Source organism: Notothenia rossii (assembly GCF_949606895.1).
Source record: "Notothenia rossii genome assembly, chromosome: 10".
Classification (NCBI taxonomy): Eukaryota; Metazoa; Chordata; class Actinopteri; order Perciformes; family Nototheniidae; genus Notothenia; species Notothenia rossii.
The window spans coordinates 19,140,332-19,160,297 of record NC_136908.1 but is presented as its reverse complement, the minus strand read 5'-3'; the positions used below and the strand labels follow the sequence as shown (position 1 = coordinate 19,160,297).

Genomic DNA, 19,966 nt, shown 5'->3' with positions numbered 1-19,966 from the left:
TTGGTCTTCACTTGCCTTTGAATTATATACAATAAATGTGTGCACACCTATGCAGGAACCACACTAATGCCTTTTCACAGATTATATATTTACAAGGGATGTACTGTTTTTCTACACTTGTACCTGAAATTATTAAAGAAGGAAATTGTAAAATTGTCTGTTGATTTGTTTGCATTATACAGATCAACCTTAAATCTCTTTCAGTGTTTTGCAGTATGCTATAAATACTGCGAGACAATATAAATGTTGAGGTAGATTTCCATTTTATATTTGCAATTTAATAAACATAACTGGATTGAAATATAAAGAACATAACCAATTTCAATATAATCTTAATATAAACATTGACTTACACATTGTATTGACTTTGGCCTTTTTATCCATGTCTACTCATCTATCTTTCAACCACAAGGCACATCCAAGTCCCCAACACAACCTACAAACAGGAATTCATAAACAGATATTGAGGGAAATAGAATATATAACGTTGAATTAAAGTGAATATTGAATATGAGATTCACTTGAAAGCTCCAGAAAAGGCTAAAAAGCAGACTTTAAGTTAAAGTTTAATATTATTCTACTTTCTTGTTCATCAACAAATTACTATGTGAAATACAGGTCACAAAGCCCGGCCAATCAGATTCCGTTTTGTTCAGCATTTGTCCAATAGCCTGTGAGCTTGTAAGGCTACGACAGAGAGCAACAAGAAGTTTCCAAAATGGGGCTGGAAAGTACTATGGTCTGGTAAGAACTCTACAAATACCCTTTTTTGTGTGCATTTGTCGTAATGTTTACGGTTCATTCAGCCTTTAATAAATAATTACGCGACTTAGTCGTTTTTTGACCTGTTTTTGAGCAAATGTCCCGTTTAACTGAGCTGATTATCGACCGTTGACGTTTAGCCGGGCTGAGTCATTGTAGCTCAAGTTAGCTGAGATATGCTTAGATTTCAAGTATTTGTTTAGCTGTAACTCATAAAACCACATTGACGAATGCTATTCGTTACAATTGAGTGCTTTCTATCGAAACTGACATCTTCCGTTGATTTGATTGTTGCGACTTATGAGCTAAAACCAATTGCTATCGTTAGCCCACCATGCTAATGCTGGTTTTCTGACGACGCAATTTAATTTAGTTACCTCCCGGTGAAGACGACGGAGATTTCCACACAGCTGACTGTGAAGCGTAATTGAGATGTTTTAACAATGTAAACTAGCCTCTAGGCCTCCCTAGGCTAACTAGCCTGGTCACAGTAGATATGGGAATGACATGTCAGATGCTAGCTGGTGAGCTAAGTAATGCTATAAGAGCAACGTTAAACTGATATTATCTCTGCAGTGTGGACAACAGTGAATACATGAGAAATGGAGACTTTCTACCAACGAGGCTACAGGCTCAACAGGATGCTGTCAACATTGTTTGCCACTCAAAAACAAGAAGCAATCCGGAAAACAATGTGGGCCTCATCACAATGGCAAAGTAAGTAGTTCTCTCAAAATGGTCAAAGTTTAGATGATCATCAAAACGTTATTTTACAAAACAGTTGGTGTACGTTTTTGAGCAGAATTACAAAGTTAAAAAAAGTAATATATGGATGAAAACCCACAGGGCTTACATATATAATGGTCAAAGTTTACAATATTACACACATACAAATGATATGACTACATTATAGTAATGGCAAAATATCTGAACTTTTTTTTTTTAATTGCACATGGCCGATGATTATTATAACTAACCATAGATGTTTGTCATGTTTCCATACAGTAACGCGGAGGTCCTGACAACACTGACTCCAGATTCTGGCCGCATCTTGTCCAAACTCCATGCTATCCAGCCCAAAGGAAACATCTGCTTCTGCGTGGGCATCAGAGTGGCTCATGTGTGTAACTTGAATATGTGTGTCAAACTCAGTAGAAGGAGCTCTATTTATTGCTACTAAATTGCTGGGAAAAAATCAAAAACAAAAAGAGGGGTTTTGGTTTCTGCTGCATCAGTTTTTGAGTACCAATATTTTTGATATGTTTTTCCTGCACAGTTGGCCCTGAAACACAGACAAGGAAAAAACCACAAGATGAGGATCATTGCCTTTGTTGGGAGTCCTGTGGAGGATAATGAAAAAGAAGTGAGTTGGAAGTCTTTTATCACATTTTGTGCCAATCCCACACACAAAACTTCCTACCCATTATACATCATATGTTTAACTCTTTTCACACTGTCAATATCACTTCAAATGTTTTTCCTCATCTCACTCTGCAGCTTGTCAAGTTAGCAAAGCGCTTGAAAAAAGAGAAAGTGAATGTGGATATTATCAACTTTGGAGAGGAGGTAGGAGTTCTGAATTTATCTTCTATTGACAAAGGATAATAACCCACAATATAGCATTTTTATTGATTTCCATTGCTGAAATGTCTTCCCCTTTTTTCTAAATTAAGTTTCAACTGACCTTGTCATCTGTCTCCTTCTGTTATTTTCAGGAGCTGAACACAGAGAAGCTGACTGCTTTCATCAACACTCTGAATGGGAAGGAGGGGACCGGCTCCCACCTGGTCACCGTCCCTCCGGGGCCCAGCCTGGCTGATGCGCTGCTCTCTTCTCCCATCCTGGCCGGGGAAGGAGGCTCCATGATGGGTCTTGGTGCCAGCGACTTTGAGTTTGGTGTGGATCCCAGTGCTGACCCAGAACTCGCCCTGGTAAGCAACGTTTGGATGCATTTTAACTGCCAGTAAACATTGTACACTACTTATCAGGACAAATATTTGTAAGGAGTAATTGATGATGTATAGTTGTGCAAATAGTGGGGAAATCTATTAGGTACTTGATAAAAGACTAAGCTAACACTAATGTGTGAGATGCTTATTACATATGAATGTGTATCAGCACCTTAGAACTAGTACGAGGTTAGAAACTAAACCACACATAAATAGCCAATGTGGTGTTGCATTATAACAAATTAGGGCTGCTCGATTATGGCAAAAATCATAATATCGATTTATTTGGGTCAATAATTGATATCACGATTATTAGAAACAATTATCCATTGACTTTTTGAAAACATCAATTTTATTGGAGAGAAAAAATGTGAACAGTATGTTTTTAACAGTTGATTACCCTGAACTTTAAGTATAATTCAACAGAAAAACCAATAAAATAAAAAGATAATCGTTTTATTTAGATTACGTTGTTTTCGTAATCGTTGCAAGCCATAATCGTAATAGCGATTTAAAATACGATTTTAATTGAGCAGCCCTATAAGAAATGTCAACATAAAAAAAAGTGTGACTTTTCACAATAGACGATGATATGCCCTTGGGTATCTTTGAAATAAGCAAAGAAACATAAAAAAACATATTTTTCCTAATTCTCACTGTGATTTATTTTAGGCACTGCGTGTGTCAATGGAGGAGCAGCGCCAGAGGCAGGAGGAGGAGGCCCGCAGAGTTGCTGCTGCTTCTGCCACTGAGGCAGGCGTGCCCACACCCAGCGCAGATGGTGAGTGGAGGACTACAAGTTTGCTTTAACTACACGACCTGGCTGTTAATGTTAATTGTTAGGATTAGAAAGTGACACTTACTTATTTTTGATTAAATATCCCACAGAATCAGAGGAGGCTTTATTGAAGATGTCAGTGTCTCAGCCTGAGAGCGGTGCAGCCGTGCTTCCTGACTTCAGCAGCATGACAGAGGAGGAGCAGATAGCCTACGCCATGCAGATGTCTCTTGCTGGAGGAGGTGAGTTCCATTTTGATTTTCAAATTTCTCTTGCTATCACTTATGACCACTCTTATAGTTGCTGGGTTATCTGTTAATTACTTGTTTTTTCTGTGAACAGAGTATGGAGAAATGGACACAGGGGCTCCAATGGACACTGCAGAATCAGCCAAGGTGAGTCATCATATGTTTCAAATCAACAATTGTGACGTGTTTGAAATGCAAAAAAGTAAATCAAAATCCTTTTAACTGTAAGAGGAAATAGTAGAAACCCATAAATTGCAGAATCAATATTGGACAGTAGGATATTATTCATTACAAAAGAAGACATTACAGGTTGTCCGAGGGGTCTTAAAAAGTATTAAAAGTTGATAAATCAATTTAGCGAAAATTAAGGCTATTAAAAAGTATTAAACGGCATTTTCCAAGGTATTGAGAAGGTCCACAGCAACGACAACATGAAACACCCTTTAATTTACTGAAACGACATGTCGGGAAACCCCCTCAAGGCGGCCCCATGCATAGCGCGCCGTAAAATGCTGCTTCTTATTTTAAGTTTCGTTGCCTTGCTCTGCTCTGTGGGGGGGGGGCACTAAACGACTACGGTAACGATAACGGGTCCCAAGGTGGGTAGACCGGCATACGCAACGCTCTGGGGGTCCAACGGCTCCGTGTGTAAGCCCTATCATTTTTTGATAACGATGAAATAGCCCCGCCTCCCTCTCCCCACGTCTCCTGCTGCTGCTGGGCTGTCAGAAGAGGGGGAGGAAAAGAGAGGCAGGCACCGTTTTTATTAAATATTATTATATTATTATACAGAGAACAGAGTCGTTATCAATTTGTTTTAAAGCTCAATAAATGACAAAGAAGACCTCTGACCGGCACTTTTCTAATTTTGTGCGGAAGATTTAAACTTTAAAGGTCCCATGTCATGCTTTTCCGGTTATTAACCATCCCCTTGTGTGTTATGAAGGTTTTTATGCATGTAGACGGTCTGCAGAGTCAAAACCCTCAAAGTACACCCTGTAGCGAGTAAAACTCTAACACAGAAAATACCTCCCCAAAACGCCTCGTTGGAGATACGTCATTGTCCATTGTTTACTTCCTGGGTACTGTGACGAAGGCCCATTCCCAAACCGCCCCCTACACCTTACACCCTACCCCTCCGTTTGCGCGCTCAAGCGGAGGGTCCGCCATATTGAGGGCTGTTCCAAAGCAACGAGTGTGGAGCGGTGTGGAGGGGGAGTGGGCTATCAAGCCCTCAAACAGCGAGTCTGCAGCGGTGCTGACTTGAGTCCGGTCTCTACCTAACCGGAGTCACGCTGTGTGTGTCCGTCAGGAAACAAGCTGTTAACAAGTAGTTCCAGCAAACATCCACTGATAAACTGCGATGTTAACAACCTCATGATAACCTCATATGTTTTTAACTTAGGATCATACCTGTGTTTAGTCTAGAAAAAGGTAAATGTGTGCATTGTATTATAAAGTTGTGTATATTTACAGACTGTTGGAAAAACCAAGAAGCTTATAAACATCAGGTTTAAAACTAAAAGAGCTTTGAAACACAATGAAAGATGTTTGGAGTTTTATTTGAGTTATTAATTTAAACTTTTTGTGTTAAGAGATGCTGATTTGAAACCGTTGTTACATACAGTTACAGCATTTCCTGTTTCTGCCGGAGAGAGGGGAGGCCGTCCCAAAGCTTGCTGCTGTATTTACTCCCTCCATCTGACAGGAGGGAGCCTCGTTGAGCTGCGAGTGTGGCTACAGACGGAGTTCACTCCGTCATGGAGGGGTAGGGTCGAGGGAGTGGTTTGGGATTGGGCCGAAGGAATGGCCAGTAGCCGCGCCCAGAGCTATGACGCGATACGGTCATGCGTTACCCAGAACCAAATGGACCAATCCACGGAGCCGTTACGTTCAGCCCCCGCTGATTGGTCCAAATTGACCAATCCACAAACATCCTCACACACACACACACACACACTCGGTGCATGCAGCTCTGCTGATCTCTCCTCCCTGGCTGCAGGCTGATAACAGACAGTTGGGTCGTGGCAAAATTCTCTCTGCAGACCCATTCTCACAGCGTTTATCAACCTTTTTCGTACTCAATCTCAAGCCACACTTATTGTTTTTACTTCGGCTGTGACTTTGTGTGTGCTCAGGATGAGTTAGGCTGTGTTTCGCTGTGTATCGCTAAACAAAGAAACCACACCTCCACGGAGCTCAACGCGATTCACAACTTCCCGACCAATCAGAGCACACTGTGCTCACAGGGAGGGTGGGGGCTGGAGCTATTGGAGCTGCAACGAGCCGTTAAAGGCAGAGAGTGAAATTCAGTGAATACACGTAGTTTACAGAGATGCTGTACGAGAAACCAAAGTGATTTTGGAAAATTGCACAATATAAATCTATTCTAGTAGACCTCAACAATGGAATTATGATCAGTGGAAATGGCCATGACATGGGACCTTTAACGAACATGTTGACTGGCGGAACATTTTTTTAACGAAAACTCTGCGGCGCGGTCCCCTCGTTCCTTGGAAGAGGCGGAGAGGTGGGTGTTTTTCATCTGCTGGTGGACTACCTGAGAGATACAGCAGGAGAACACACCGTCCACCACGGAGAATAAATAGAAGGGCAACCATGCTCCCGGGGTGTTCTTCGCTGCTTTTGGTGTATTTTGTGGCGGTAGCAGCGCCACTTACAGGCCTGGCATATGTACTACAGCGTTTCCAGCATTTCTAGCGGTCTAGTGTGAACGGATACGTTAATGAATCGAATGCGTGTGAACGGAAGACTTTTTTGCGTTTGCCTATGTGTTTTACTGTATGCATCCTCGTGGGGCCGGTGTCTAAGCCAAACTATATCCGGTCACAGAGATCTGCTATTTTAAAGTAAAGTCAACACATATCGACCCTAAATATAGTCTATATTAAGAATGAGAAAAGTCTTAACATATATATCGTTTTTTGTAAACATATGACAAATGTGTGAGGGTGATGACGTCAGAGCATCGTCCTATGTGCCAGGGCTTAGCCCCGGACAGCCCCAGCCCAATTAAACCCCTGGGTATTTGTGAGGGAGCTGCTATATGGCATTACCCCGCTGAAGCTCACCAAAGTCTAATATATTTCATCGTTCAAAGTTTTGTCAATTGTTTTGTTTATTGGTCAAATACTGGTTTCTGAGGAGTTTTACTGGAATGAAAGAGCACAGTCTACAGAAGGAAAAAAGCAGCATACTGCATTAAACCTGACCTCCACAGAGAGGTTGAAGTTCATGTGGAAAGAAGGCTTCAGTAGTCTGTCTGCACTCTATTGATTGATGGTAAGATAGCACAACTAAACATAGTAAATGTGAGGTAAAGTGTGTCGCCAATGTAACCGGTTAGAACTCGAAGTTGCGATGAGGTCTTAAAATGTATGGAAAGGGTCTTAAAAAAGGTATTAAATTTGACTTCAGGATTCCTGCATATACCCTGCATTATGGTCACTTTTTAAATACAATGTAGGCAGGCCTTGTTTAGGGATCTTAACTTGATACATAATCCATCAAAATTGATTGTGTCCTTTTATTGTTGCAAAATAGGAGGAAGACGACTATGATGTGATGCAAGACCCGGAGTTCCTTCAGAGCGTCCTGGAGAACCTGCCTGGTGTCGACCCCAACAACGAGGCCATCCGCAACGCCATGGGCTCTCTGGCTTCCCAGACTGGAAACAAGCCAGAAGGCAAAAAGGATGAAGAGAAAAAGAAGTGAGGAACAAAAGAGATGGACAGTCTTCAGACAGCAACTACAAAAATAAAAAAAACGGACAATTGCTGACTCATGCAGGATTACTTTACTATAATGAAATATTGCTGATGCATCGTCGGACTGACAGCCCAGCATGAGACCACACTCTGACTTTTTATTATTCAAATTTTTTTTGTCAGACACTCAAAAGCACCAATATTTACGGAAATGACGAAAAACCTACAGTACTGAAAGACTTTAGTGTAAAATCTGACTGCCCTATAACATAAATTGATCCTGAAAATGCTATATGGGCCAACTCTCAAATTGCCTTGTACCGTACATTTATACTCTACATGATATTATTACTGATAATTTACCTATCGGAAGAGAACATCATTTGGGATGACAGGCTCCTCAATTTAACAGTTAGCCACACTCCTGTCATGTTTCTGTGTGTTTTTGCAATAAAAGCTATATGTAATCATGTTGTGTTTTGGTGTTTTTTGCTGCCCTCAGAACCTGATTTTAACGACAGCTCTGTGAGCAGATTGGGGAGACAATTCATTTGTTTTCCTCAAGACCACTGTCCCAACTTCAACTGTCTTATCAAGATGTTAAAAATAGTCTGTTTAGAACATTTAATAAATGTTTAATGTAATTCACGTTAGAATCAAATATACGTGTCGTCTGCAGCATCCTCCGTGTATTTTCCCAGCGCTATCTCAGCCTGATAGGATGGCTCGGGTCATGTGACGGGAAGCACTGCATTTTCAGCTGAAAACGAGCTAGGATAGTCGGGATTCGCATATCCAGGTAAACAATCAAAATACATAAAATATGAAAAACAAATCCCCATCCCAATCATCCTGTTTTGTGACATCGTCGACACTACCATCACCGGGTTGTTATTGCTGTCTCACCATGCCCCAGCAGACTGCTCCAGTGGGCTTTTAATGGCGAGCGCTAGCTAGCTAAATGACCCCTTTCCCTCTCTGTCTGTCTTGGCTGGAGCTCAGCGGCCAGCTAGCAAGCCTCCGCCGGGAAGGACCATCGTTGATCAAAATATCCGAGGTTTTTGCTACCAAACGCTCTCCTTGTTGAACTGTTTATCAACTGATCACTACTGCAAAGCCAAGCATGCACTGAATGCATTTTTAAAGCAGTGTTTCCCATTCATAGCAAATGAGTGCTGAACCTGTTATCAAGAGGTGGGTTTGGCTGCAGAGACACAGCCGCTAGCAGCGGGCTAGCTGGCTAACACAAATGCTAGTGCAGGATCTTGATAGCTAGGCTAGCTTTGCTGAACACAAGCTAAACTGCTATAGCTTGTTAGTTTGTGTATAACGAAAGGTACATGCAATAAATATAATGCTTTGAATTAATCTCGAAAACGTTCACATATTAAGACTATTAACTATTCTACCATATTGCATGTAGCAGGTATTATGCTAGCAAGGCAGAGCAGAGATTGATGGACAACAACACAAGCTGATTCATGCATTGTGGTGCCTGCTGCTACTATGTGTATACATTTGTGTTTCTACAGTAGGTAATCCCGGTATGGGGGACATGAAGACCCCAGATTTTGATGACCTGTTGGCAGCATTTGACATTCCTGACATAGATGCCAAAGAGGCCATCCAGTCTGCCCCAGATGAGGCAGAGGGACCCCATGGAGCTGCAGGTGCACCTCTGGGAAAATCAGATAGCGGGGTAGGCTCTGGGTCATCCTTGAGACCGCCGAGCCCTGCAGACCCCCAGGCGGACACCCCAATTGTTAGTGTTATTGTCAAAAATAAAGTACGCCTTGAGAACGCAGATGGAGGAGAGGGAGACACAGACCAGGACCCTATTGATGTGATCGCAGGGGTGGAAGCGGGTCCCAGTGCGTGTGTCTCTGGGTTGGCTGAATCTGAGGCCCTCAACCACAACGGTTTTGGGACGTCTGGTGTTTCCACGCCCCTTCCCCTCAGCCAAACCCAGTCTAACGGAGCGCCCTGGTCCATTAACACCCCTAAAGTATCTTCAGAAGGAGCAGGCGCTGGTGCAGGCAAGTCACACAAGCAGGGCGGTAACATTTTCAACAGACTTAAACCGCTTGTGGCACAGGGGTCTGGAGATCCAGTTGGCCGGGCTCGTAAGATGCAGCTCCTCCAGCAGCAACACCAGCAGCAGCAGGATACAGGCCAAGAGAGGGCAGATGGTGTCAAAGCATCATTGCCTTCTTCCTCCTCTCTGTCAGCAGGATCGTCTCCTCCTGCTGCAGGGGGGGCCGTCGGACTATCCTCGCCTTTCTTTCCCCCCTCCAAGTCCCTGCTTTCCACTCCACCCTCTGCCCTATCATCACACCCTTTGCACTCATCTCAGCCTTTTAACGGAGCACCCAAAGTGGGCCCTGCTGGATTTCTGCACCAGCAGATGGAGGAGGATGATGATTCTGACCCTGATCTGGGGAGTCCACTGGTGATCCAAGAGAGCCCCGACTCCCCGACTTGCACTCAACTGAGCCGGCGCTACAAGTCTGACTCTGCCTCAACACAGCCCACATCCTCTGCTGCATCTCAGCCTAAACCTGGAGACACTCCTTCAGGGGCGTCTTTGACATCATCAACACCCCAGTCTGGCTCCACAGCGAGTCCTCAGCTGGAGGACAGGCATCCCGAACACGTAATAGAAGAGAGAGACTCGCCAGAGAGTCCTGAACCGGAGATGCCAAAATCTACTGCTCAAGTGGCAAACAAAAGGTGCTCCAGCCCTGCGGTGGCCTCCACTCCGCCTCCTCCTGAACTCCGGGAGCCCAAAGAGGAGGAGGAAGAGATGGAAGTGGGGAATAAAATAGAGAAGGCTGCTGATGGCAAAGGGGACAAGGGAGAAAATGGAAGAACAAGTGAGGAGAAGATGGATGTAGATGATGGCAAGTCTAAACCTCTGTCCACTGATGGAGGAAAGGCAGCTGCTGCACCTGCTGCTGCTGGTGGAGCTCCAGCCCGACCCCTTAAAGTCAGAATAAAAACAATTAAGACTTCCACAGGTGGAATCACCCGAACTGTCACAAGAGTAGCAGCTAAAGGTGGCGCTGCGGGAAAAGGTCTGGACCCAAAAACTGGGGAACGTAAGGTGGTAGGAAACAAGGCGCAAAAACTTGACTCCCCGGGTCACATGACAACTAATTCCCAGAAAGTAACTGCTCTCAATGCTCTACCTGTGTCTACACTCGCAGCCAGCAGCGTCATGCTAGCTGCTGCCACCAAGGTCCAAAACAAAATGGCTGCATCTGACAAGGCCAAGGTTTCTGCCACCGCTGTGAGCATCACTAAATCTGCTGCCCTGCCTGCGACCCCAGCTGTGGCCTCCTCTCCAAAGTTCTCAGTGGCTGCAGGTGGGATCAGTGTACGTACATCCACTAATAAGACGGCTAATGGAGGCAGTGGCACTATCATTGGTGGCACCCTCCAGCCAAACAAACCAGCCTCCATTGTCAACAGCACAGGAGCCGTCATCTCCCGCAGTCAGTCGAGCCTGGTGGAGGCTTTCAACAAAATCCTGAACAGTAAGAACCTTTTGCCGAGCTACAAGCCGGACCTCTCAGCCCCTCCACCACCTGAGTGGGGTCTCCCGCTCCCAGCCACAGGGTACCGCTGCCTGGAGTGTGGAGACGCTTTTGCCCTGGAGCGCAGCCTGACTCGGCACTATGACAGGAGATCTCTCCGCATCGAGGTGACCTGCAACCATTGTGCGAAGAGGCTGGCCTTCTTCAACAAGTGCAGCCTGCTGCTGCATGCCAGGGAGCACAAGGAGCGTGGGCTGGTCATGCAGTGCTCACACCTGGTGATGCGGCCGGTCACTGTCGAGCAGATGATTGGACAGCAAGACATAACACCCATCGGTGGTGAGTATGGATGCGACGATCCAATCTTTACTGTTGGTTAATTTGTTACAATTTCATTCATTTTCATTGGGGCAATACTATGTCAGAAAACAGCAAATCCATTCTTTGGGTGCTGAGGTGAATTTTATCGGCCAACACCGATTGTTGTTTGCAGATATTTGTTCTAAATAGTTTTGTAGTGATCTCTTTAAAGACCAATCAGATGAAACTTAACACGTGAGCTAAACTGAGTCTGTTGTCTCTTGTAACTACACTGTGTCGCTTGTCAGTTTTAAAGTCACTATTCTTCCAGATCTCCTAAAAATAATACTTATCTTAATATAAACTGCTGTTTAAACATAATTAATGATTAAAAATCAATACACTATTAAATAAGACTATAAAGAAGCAGGCAAACATTCAAAAATTAGGAACCTGAAGAGCTGTAATCAGACAGATTTTGGTTATTAATCAACAGATTCATTTTGTTTTTAATCGTTTCAGCTCTACATTTATATTTCAACTAGTGTTGTCCTGCTCGATTATGGCAAAAATCATAATCACGATTATTTTGGTTAATATTGATATCACGATTATTAAATACGATTATTCAGTGACTTTGCAAACATCCATATAATTGAACAGTATGTTTTTAACAGTTGATTACCCTGACCTTTAAAGTGGACCTATCATGCTATATTTGAATAATATAGTGTAGGACCATACCTATATAAGGCATATTTATACTTTTTATTTTTCAAAATACCAAACAGATCATGCATTTTAGCCATTCCTCATTTCGCTCAATTTAACACTGTCTTTGCATGGGCTGATTCTGTGAGAGCAGAATGTGTACTACAGCGTCTCCAGCGCTTTCGAACGGCAATGTCCGTGGCTGTCTCGTCCTGATTGGTGGAGTTGGCCCAATAGCCGTAGCGCCACTTCTGTGACGTCATAGAAGTGTTCAAATCTGGATCAGTCTGTATCAGATCCGTTGCAGCCCCTTTTTAAGAGATTTGGGTATGGAGGAAAACAGAGAGGGTTGTGTTTTCTGACACTTGGTGAGTTCCCTGGAACACCGGGGACACATATTCATGTAGAAAAGATGTACAAAAGGGAATTTTGCATGATAGGTCACCTTTAAGTATAATTCAACTGAAAAACCCAAAAATTCAATAAAAAATAAAATTATACATTTATATCTTCATTTAAATAAATATTATTAAAACAATAAATACCAATACACAAGATCAACTAATATTTTGGAGCACACTTCCACAAACTAATAAACATATAAATATGATAACTAATCTCACTCACAACCTGTAATGTTTAATTATATTGTACTCTTATTTTGGTAACCCCTTATTAACCCCTTACCGAAACAGGAAGTAGCTAAAAGGCTCCAGCTTGACGAGGTTAGTAAAAGTCGACTGTACGCTAGAGACCGGAGAATAAACACACACCCTTCCCTTTTAACGTGTCTATATGGATTTATTAAACAGACTGCAAGTCACAACACAACCTGGCCGAGAGGGCTTTCAGGGAGGGGGGCAGGATGTATAACGCAAGACAAATTGAGAGCATCAGTGCGAAAGGGAACGCAGCAAAATAATCGTTTTATTTCGATTTACGTTGTTTCGTAATCGTTGCAAGCCAAAATCGAGATTACAATACGATTAATTGCACAGCCCTAGTGTAGAGTATTGTGAAGAACCATAAAAAGTAGGTGTTCTGATAATAATGAAAAAGCTCATCACTCATTTGTGTTTCATCTCCATTGACCACGTCCCACCTGTCTCTCCTGACCTCCACCTTTGGTTGACCAGGCCTGCTCTCCTCTTCGTCCTCCTCTCCTCCAGTCTCCTCTTCTTCTGCCACCCCCGCCGCCTCTGCCAACTCCAGCCCCCTGAAGGACGCTTCCTCTCCGGCAGCAGCTCAGCCTCGAACGGTCCGCCGCGCACCTCAAGGCCCCCAGGCCCTGATGCCCCTGCCCTGCAAGAAGGCCGAGGGGCTGCAGTATAACAGCTTCAAATGTCCAGAGTGCCAAACACAGTTCTCTGGCAAGGCGGAGCTGGTCACTCACTTCCAGCAGATCAGAGCTGCTCCCAACTCAGTGAGTCTTTGTCGCTATGACGCTGGTACCTGATGTTAAGAAACACTGGTGATCACCGTTTGATTTTCTTATCTTCTGTTTCAGACGTGTACGCAGTGCTCGCCCCCCATGATGCTGCCTAACTCGTGTGCAGTGTCGGCCCACCAGAGGATCCATAAACACCGAGCGCCTCATGTCTGTCCTGAGTGTGGGGGGACCGCCCGGCAGGCCAGCTTCCAGACTCATCTGGAGGAGGCCTGCCTGCACTTCGCCAGGCGCATCGGATACAGGTGGGGAAACACTTCCAAAAAACATCAAGACCTTAAATACTTCTCTAAATGATCTTGTAATATGGCTTCAAATCGTGTCTATACCTTGACAAGAGTAAATCACTTGACTATTTATTTCACATAGGCTATTCTTTTTTATAGATGACCCAGAGCACCAAAGGGACACTTGATGCTGAATACTTGAGTGCATTGAAAACTAAATTTGTTCTTTGATTATCTTCACCAACAGTTGTTTTTAAGCAGAGAATTATTATTTGTTCTTATTTAAGAAAGTAGATAATCATATATCTTCACTTTCCAGAACTGTTCTTGTAGATCTGCCAAAAATAAAATGTTCAGTAATCAGTAGTCATACAACAGCCAAAGTCCAAAATGTTTATTGAGTGATTCAAAGTTGAAATAAAAATGGCTTGTGTTTAAGAAGTCACATTTGCATCTGCATTTTGTCAATGCATTGGCCATTTTCCTAATTAGATGCAAATAGACACAAAAAGTAATGTCAACTGATTTGAAATGTTTATAGTGGACATCTAGGAATATACACATCAAAGACATCCTTTAAAATATGTTGTACCCTAACACATCATTCTCTGTGTCATAATCTTCTCCAGGTGCTCGAGCTGCCAGGTTGTGTTCGGAGGGTTGAACTCCATCAAGTCCCACATCCAGACCGCTCATTGCGAGGTCTTTCACAAGTGCCCCAGCTGCCCCATGGCCTTCAAGTCTGCACCCAGCGCCCAGAGCCACATCAGCACCCAGCACCCAACGCTCACTGGGGGACAGGCCAAGTACGTGTAGACCCTCTACCAAAACAACACGTGGTCATCTTCAACCCATGTGTGTGGAAATACCTTGGTTGCCACACATTTTGAAGTTTTCTTTTCATTCTTCTTTTGCAGAATGATCTACAAGTGTGTGATGTGCGATACGGTGTTTACCCAGAAACCCCTGCTGTACATGCACTTTGACACTCACTTAGCCAAGCAAAAAGTGCATGTGTTCAAGTGTCCTGACTGCACCAAGCTCTACGCCCAGAAAGGATCCATGATGGAGCATATTAAGGTGTGTTTATTATTGAGGAAACAATCCACAGATCATAGATGTTAGTTAATTAGATACTGCCTAACATCACTGGAATTCATGTATTAGCCTTTCGCCTTTATGTGTTGCCCATTCGTTGCTTTCTACAGTGAATATGGTGTCAAATAAGGCATTCAGCAATTTCTTGTATCGGCCTTAGCAAGCTTCCTCCCCAGTGGCCTTGTCTTAAGTTCTATACCAAGAACGGTTATGGCGCATTTCCACTACAGGGCCTCGCTAGGCCTCGCTCGGTATGGCTAGGCCTCGTTAGGCCTTGTTAGGACTGGCTCACTTTATGCTGCATTTCCATTACAGTTTAGTAGCTGGGGCAGTAACTATAGTAACGCAGTGTAGGCGGAGCCGTGACATCATCTTCAATGAGAACCACAAAAAAACAACATCAGCCATTAGCTGTTAGCACTCAGAGCTCACAGCTCCTCATATCTGTTCAGAAACTAGACAACATTTAAACAAGTACAAACCACAGAGTGTCTGTGTCATGACGAATACAGTCGCTGGTTTATTTATGTCTGTATAGGCCGTTGTTGTGAGTGTGGACGATCGGAGCATATACTGCGTTAGCTTAGCCGATCTCCATTTAGAAAACACACATTTTAAAAGGTTTTTCGCCTGCCGTCTGTCTGCAGACTTGTCAAAGCATTAATTCATGTCATGTCCGGCTGTGGCTCAGTCAGTAGGGGGTTGGACTGTGAGCTGCTGGACTGCTACTTGGAGAGGTCCCAGTTCACCTCCTGCCCTGCTGTGGTGCCCTTGAGCAAATCACCGGACAACCCCCTTCCCCCCTCACTCCCATTGCTCCCCGGGCACTGTGCAATAGCTGCCCGCTGCTCCTATTACTAGACTCCTGGTACTAGGATGGGTTAAAAGCAGAGAACACATGTCACTGTGTGTGCTGTGTGCTCTGCATGTGTGACCATTAAAGAGGGTTTCATCCCTCCCAATATTAATTCATGGTTTTTACTAACCGGTATCAGTATGTTGTTACTTCGTCATCATTTTTTTGAAACGTGTATTACAATTAAATCACGGTCAAATATGTTCATTTTGTTGTAGTTGTAGCCCCCTTGCCAGCGATTCTCTCACCCTGGTTGTTGGCCCGGAAAGAACCTCGAATTTATGGGGCCAGAAAAACTGTGAAATAATACCTGCTAGCCGGAACTACGCCAAGTGGAAATGCAACCAAAAACGGGCCGGGCACAGCACGACACGCTTAAAGCGAGCTCCGCGCTATAGTGGAAATGCACCATAGTACCAGAAATAAGTTTGTGTTTTTTTTGTGCCAGTTGGAGTAGGTTTGTTTCTTTAAAGCTACGTTTAATTCCTTTTGTATACTGTATACTCTGTACGCTCTGTGTTTTCTCACACTCCCCTGTGTCCCCCTCAGACGGCTCACAGAGGCCCATCAGCCAAACAGACGGAGTCTCAGTCCGATGCCTCGGCCCCCCCCTCGGCCCCCGCCAACACGTCCGCCTCCTCTGTCCTCAAATCCAAATCGTCTGGAAAACCGGACAACTCAGATGGAGAGGACTGGGGTCGGGACCAGGAGGAGGAAGAGGAGGAGGAAGATGAGGAAGATGACGATGCTGACGATGACTTTGAGGCTCCAGGCGGTAACTCGACCGCCCCGGGGGGCAGCAGTCAGCCCCCCGCCCCAACTGAGTGGACCTGCCCTCAGTGTCAGACCACCTTCACTGACAACGACGACTATCTGAGTCACGTGAAGACGGAGCATGGCAAGGTACAACAAATTATTTTCTATTTTAATCGGATTAATATCTGTGGTTAATCCAAGATTAAGAAATGTTCTTGTTTTATTTTACAACATTAAATACACCAAATACCCCAGTGGTAAATGGCAGAAGCTTCTTTGTTTCCTAAAATTGGTGGTTGATAAAGCATTACGCCAAACATTAGCTTCCTTTGGCCTAGCGGTGGTTGACCCCCAGCCATCCATCCGTTATGTTTGTTTATAGCCAAACGATCATTTTGTAGTCCTGTCAACTGCATTTACACTTTCAAAAAGCACAAAAGTGGTGTTAATATGCACATATTATCCTACTGAACAAAATGTGTGTGTATCAAAAATGTGTGTTTGCCATGGTCCTATTTCATGCAATATTCCAAGGTCCAATGAAAAGATCCCATGAAGAGGAACCCCATGAAATTCTTATTTTCAGGGTTGGCTTTTTATAAACACATTATCTCTGCACCACTGTATTGAATCCAATGATTAATGCACCAACAGTTGAACTAGCTAATTGTACTGTGTGAAAGGAGGAATGACCCTGATCACGGAGGGTAAAGCTTAAAAAACAAGCACCGGTACTTGAAGGCTTGAGGCTGTTAACTTCCTGTCTGCACTGCAGTATCTTTGACTGAGACTCAATTAGTTTTTATCTTATCTCTATCTGCCTTTGTGTGTGCCGCCAACTCCTAAGTTCCCATGTCGTATTTGTGGAGGCACGTTCAGCACGTCTTCCAGCCTGAGACGTCACGAGCGAGTCATTCATGAGGGCAACAAGAGGGTCTTCCATTGCCAGTGAGTGACCTCAGCTTTTATTAAATACATGTTTTATCATTTCAATGTTTCGCCAAAAGAAAATCACTGACTGATCTACTGTTTATGCATCTGAACTACTGCTATTGTAATCAGAATTTTAAAAAATCCCAAATGTCGGTCATTTTATGGTCCAAAAGGTTTTTATATGCTTTTTGAACACTTCATAATTATTTTTCAGATATTGCACAGAAGGGAAACGCACCTTTGGTAGTCGGTTCCTGCTGGACAAGCATATCCGGCTCCATCACAGATCCACAGACGGACAGGTGAGTTTAGACGGTTTCTGGACATAAAGAGGATAAAGCCGTTGCCCAACACTACACCATGCATATTGCATCGTTTCCTGCTATAGCAAAACAGTATCATCTTTATTATTATAAGTGCAAATAGTATCTTTTAATATGTTTATACAGTAGCACAGTATACAATGTGAATGTAGCGTGGATATAACGAAAAGGTTCTAGTTTATAGTTTAGTATATGTTTTTTCTCTTAAATGATGGCAAGCACTTTGAATTGCCTTGTGTTGAAAAGTGCTATATAAATAAACTTGCCTTAAATAGTCAATAATAATTTAATTGTGTGTTAGGTGTCCGTTGTATAAATTGTCTTTATTAATTATGTACTGTGGAATTTGGAGACAGCAACGGTGTTCATCAAAAAATAAATTCAGAACAATGTTTAGTCTCTCTTCCTTCTTGTGTCCGCAGGAAAGACCCATGACCAGGAAGCGAGCAGCGACAGGGGGGGAGGGGCCCGGCAGCTCCTCGGAGCAGGACGGGGAGGGGGGGCCACCTGGAGCCCAGGGGGGAAACGAGGAAGAGAACACAGAGGAGGGTGAGGAGGCTCCTTCAGGTCCCCCAACTCCTGCCAAGAGGACCCGGCAGTCCGCTGCATCGACATCGCTGGCCCCCAACGAGCTGGAGGAGGAAGACAACGTTTTCCGCTGCGTCCCCTGCGGCTTCTCCAGCGAGGACGGGCCGGAGTTCCAGCGCCACATCCCCCAGCACCGCGCAGACACCGCCTCCTTCCAGTGCCTGCAGTGCGGCGTCTGCTTCGCCTCGGCGGGCTCCCTCAGCAGGCACCGCTTCATCGCTCACCGCGTACGGGACAACCAGGGCGACGCAGACCGTGGCCCCCCCCGCGCTCACGGCTCCCCCAACGGCTCGCCCGACGGCTCCCCTCAGGCGCAGGGCGAGGACGGAGACGGGAACATGAGCTGCAAGGTGTGCGGCCGGCGGTTCGACAAGGCCTCGGACCTCAATACCCACTTCAGGACCCACGGCATGGCCTTCCTCACCGCACACAAGACAGACAAGCCCCAGTAGAGGAGTGGGGGGGGGGGGGGGGCTCTGAGATCATCTACGAGGAGTCGACAGGATGTAGAATATGAATGTTAATCCTGAGAAGAAACAGCTGCTTCCTGTGCAGTTTTTTTTTAGCCACATAAACAGTTTTACTCTAATCTACGGCACCTCTTCTTTGCGATTGTAACTGCATGTTTGATCATGTGACTGAACACACACCAGTGATAGACTCCTAAGTGGAAAGGCTCTCAAACGGCCCAGAGGAAAGCATTTATATATCAGCCATACTGTGTTCAATACGTTGTCCTTCCATTTCACTCTGCACTGACTGTAGCCACTTGCCTGTTTTCCATGTAACACTAATATACATACGCCCCGCCCCCCCACTGTATCCTGACAGCTGTAGTGCCGATATTTTTGTACCTGACATTGTTTGTGATTTTATACGTTTGTCCATGTTCATTATTTCCAGCATGAGATCATTTTTATTGTTTAAAACTGATCCTGAGACGCATGAAAAGGGGGGGGGGGGGTGTTTGAAGAATTCAACACAGATTTTTATGTTGCTATAATATTTATTTATACGAAACACATTACTGCTATTGGTATTTCTGTGAGTCGGACATGTTGAGATTTAGGAAGGAAGTCATTAGAGATGGGTTACTGGAGGTCTGTAAGCTGTGTAGTGTGAATAATGTGCGTTAATCGTCAAGCTAGAAGAAGAGCGGTCAGGCGTCCTGCCAGTAGAATATGTGTACGTTTAGCCCTGTAAATACATATTACACTAAAAGAAAGCATTCTGGTTTTAGTAACTTGCTATGATAATGTGAATACGTATAGTATTTGTATTGTTCCCTTTCTTTTAAAAAAAGTTTAAAATAATTCCCACCCAGAGGTAGCTATACATTGTAATTACAGAGCGGAGGGAGGGCGCGGGGGTTGTGTTGTCTTAATGTGTATGAATACAAACGTTTATCTCGTGGGACAGTTATTTTTTATCGACAGAATCAGTGCTTGCTGTACTCACTATTTATTTTATATGTTTTTAAAAGCAGCCTTCATGGCCATGTGACGGAGGCCTTCTTTTGTTTGTATCTTTTATATGTCATGATATCATATTTATATAGCTCAATAGTGGAACTTCTTATGTCTTTTTCTTTTCCATGGTTGTGGTCTGCTTGCCATACACTTTGTGCTGTTTTGAAAATAAATGTGTAAAAGAGACAATTGACTTCATCTGAGTAACACACAGTGTTTACAGCTTATTTCTGTTTACGAATGGGACTGTTTTCATT

The 19,966-nt window shown here is 44.0% G+C and overlaps 2 protein-coding genes across 5 annotated transcripts; both read left to right on the top strand.

Annotated features, from left to right (window-relative positions):
* The first annotated feature begins 588 nt into the window (after window positions 1–588).
* Window positions 589–7,935, top strand: psmd4a (proteasome 26S subunit ubiquitin receptor, non-ATPase 4a). The gene is made up of 10 exons (XM_079652775.1): window positions 589–744; window positions 1,339–1,479; window positions 1,768–1,882; window positions 2,039–2,125; window positions 2,260–2,328; window positions 2,478–2,693; window positions 3,384–3,492; window positions 3,600–3,731; window positions 3,832–3,884; window positions 7,302–7,935. The coding sequence occupies exons 1-10, from the start codon at window positions 719–721 to the stop codon at window positions 7,470–7,472; spliced, it is 1,119 nt and encodes a 372-aa protein (XP_079508901.1). The 5' UTR covers window positions 589–718; the 3' UTR covers window positions 7,473–7,935.
* Window positions 7,936–8,172: 237 nt separating this feature from the next.
* znf687b (zinc finger protein 687b) lies at window positions 8,173–19,898 on the top strand. 4 transcript variants are annotated; one of them, XM_079655533.1, is made up of 10 exons: window positions 8,173–8,264; window positions 8,998–11,340; window positions 13,149–13,435; window positions 13,520–13,704; window positions 14,316–14,492; window positions 14,604–14,766; window positions 16,190–16,543; window positions 17,244–17,344; window positions 17,544–17,631; window positions 18,075–19,898. In XM_079655533.1, exons 2-10 carry the CDS (start codon window positions 9,012–9,014, stop codon window positions 18,690–18,692), a joined length of 4,302 nt encoding a protein of 1,433 aa, XP_079511659.1. In that variant the 5' UTR covers window positions 8,173–8,264; window positions 8,998–9,011; the 3' UTR covers window positions 18,693–19,898. The 4 variants fall into 4 exon arrangements, with proteins under 4 accessions (XP_079511659.1, XP_079511661.1, XP_079511660.1 ...); XM_079655535.1 differs by lacking the exon at window positions 8,173–8,264 and adding an exon at window positions 8,273–8,522; XM_079655534.1 differs by lacking the exon at window positions 8,173–8,264 and adding an exon at window positions 8,273–8,659.
* The last annotated feature ends 68 nt before the right edge of the window (window positions 19,899–19,966 follow it).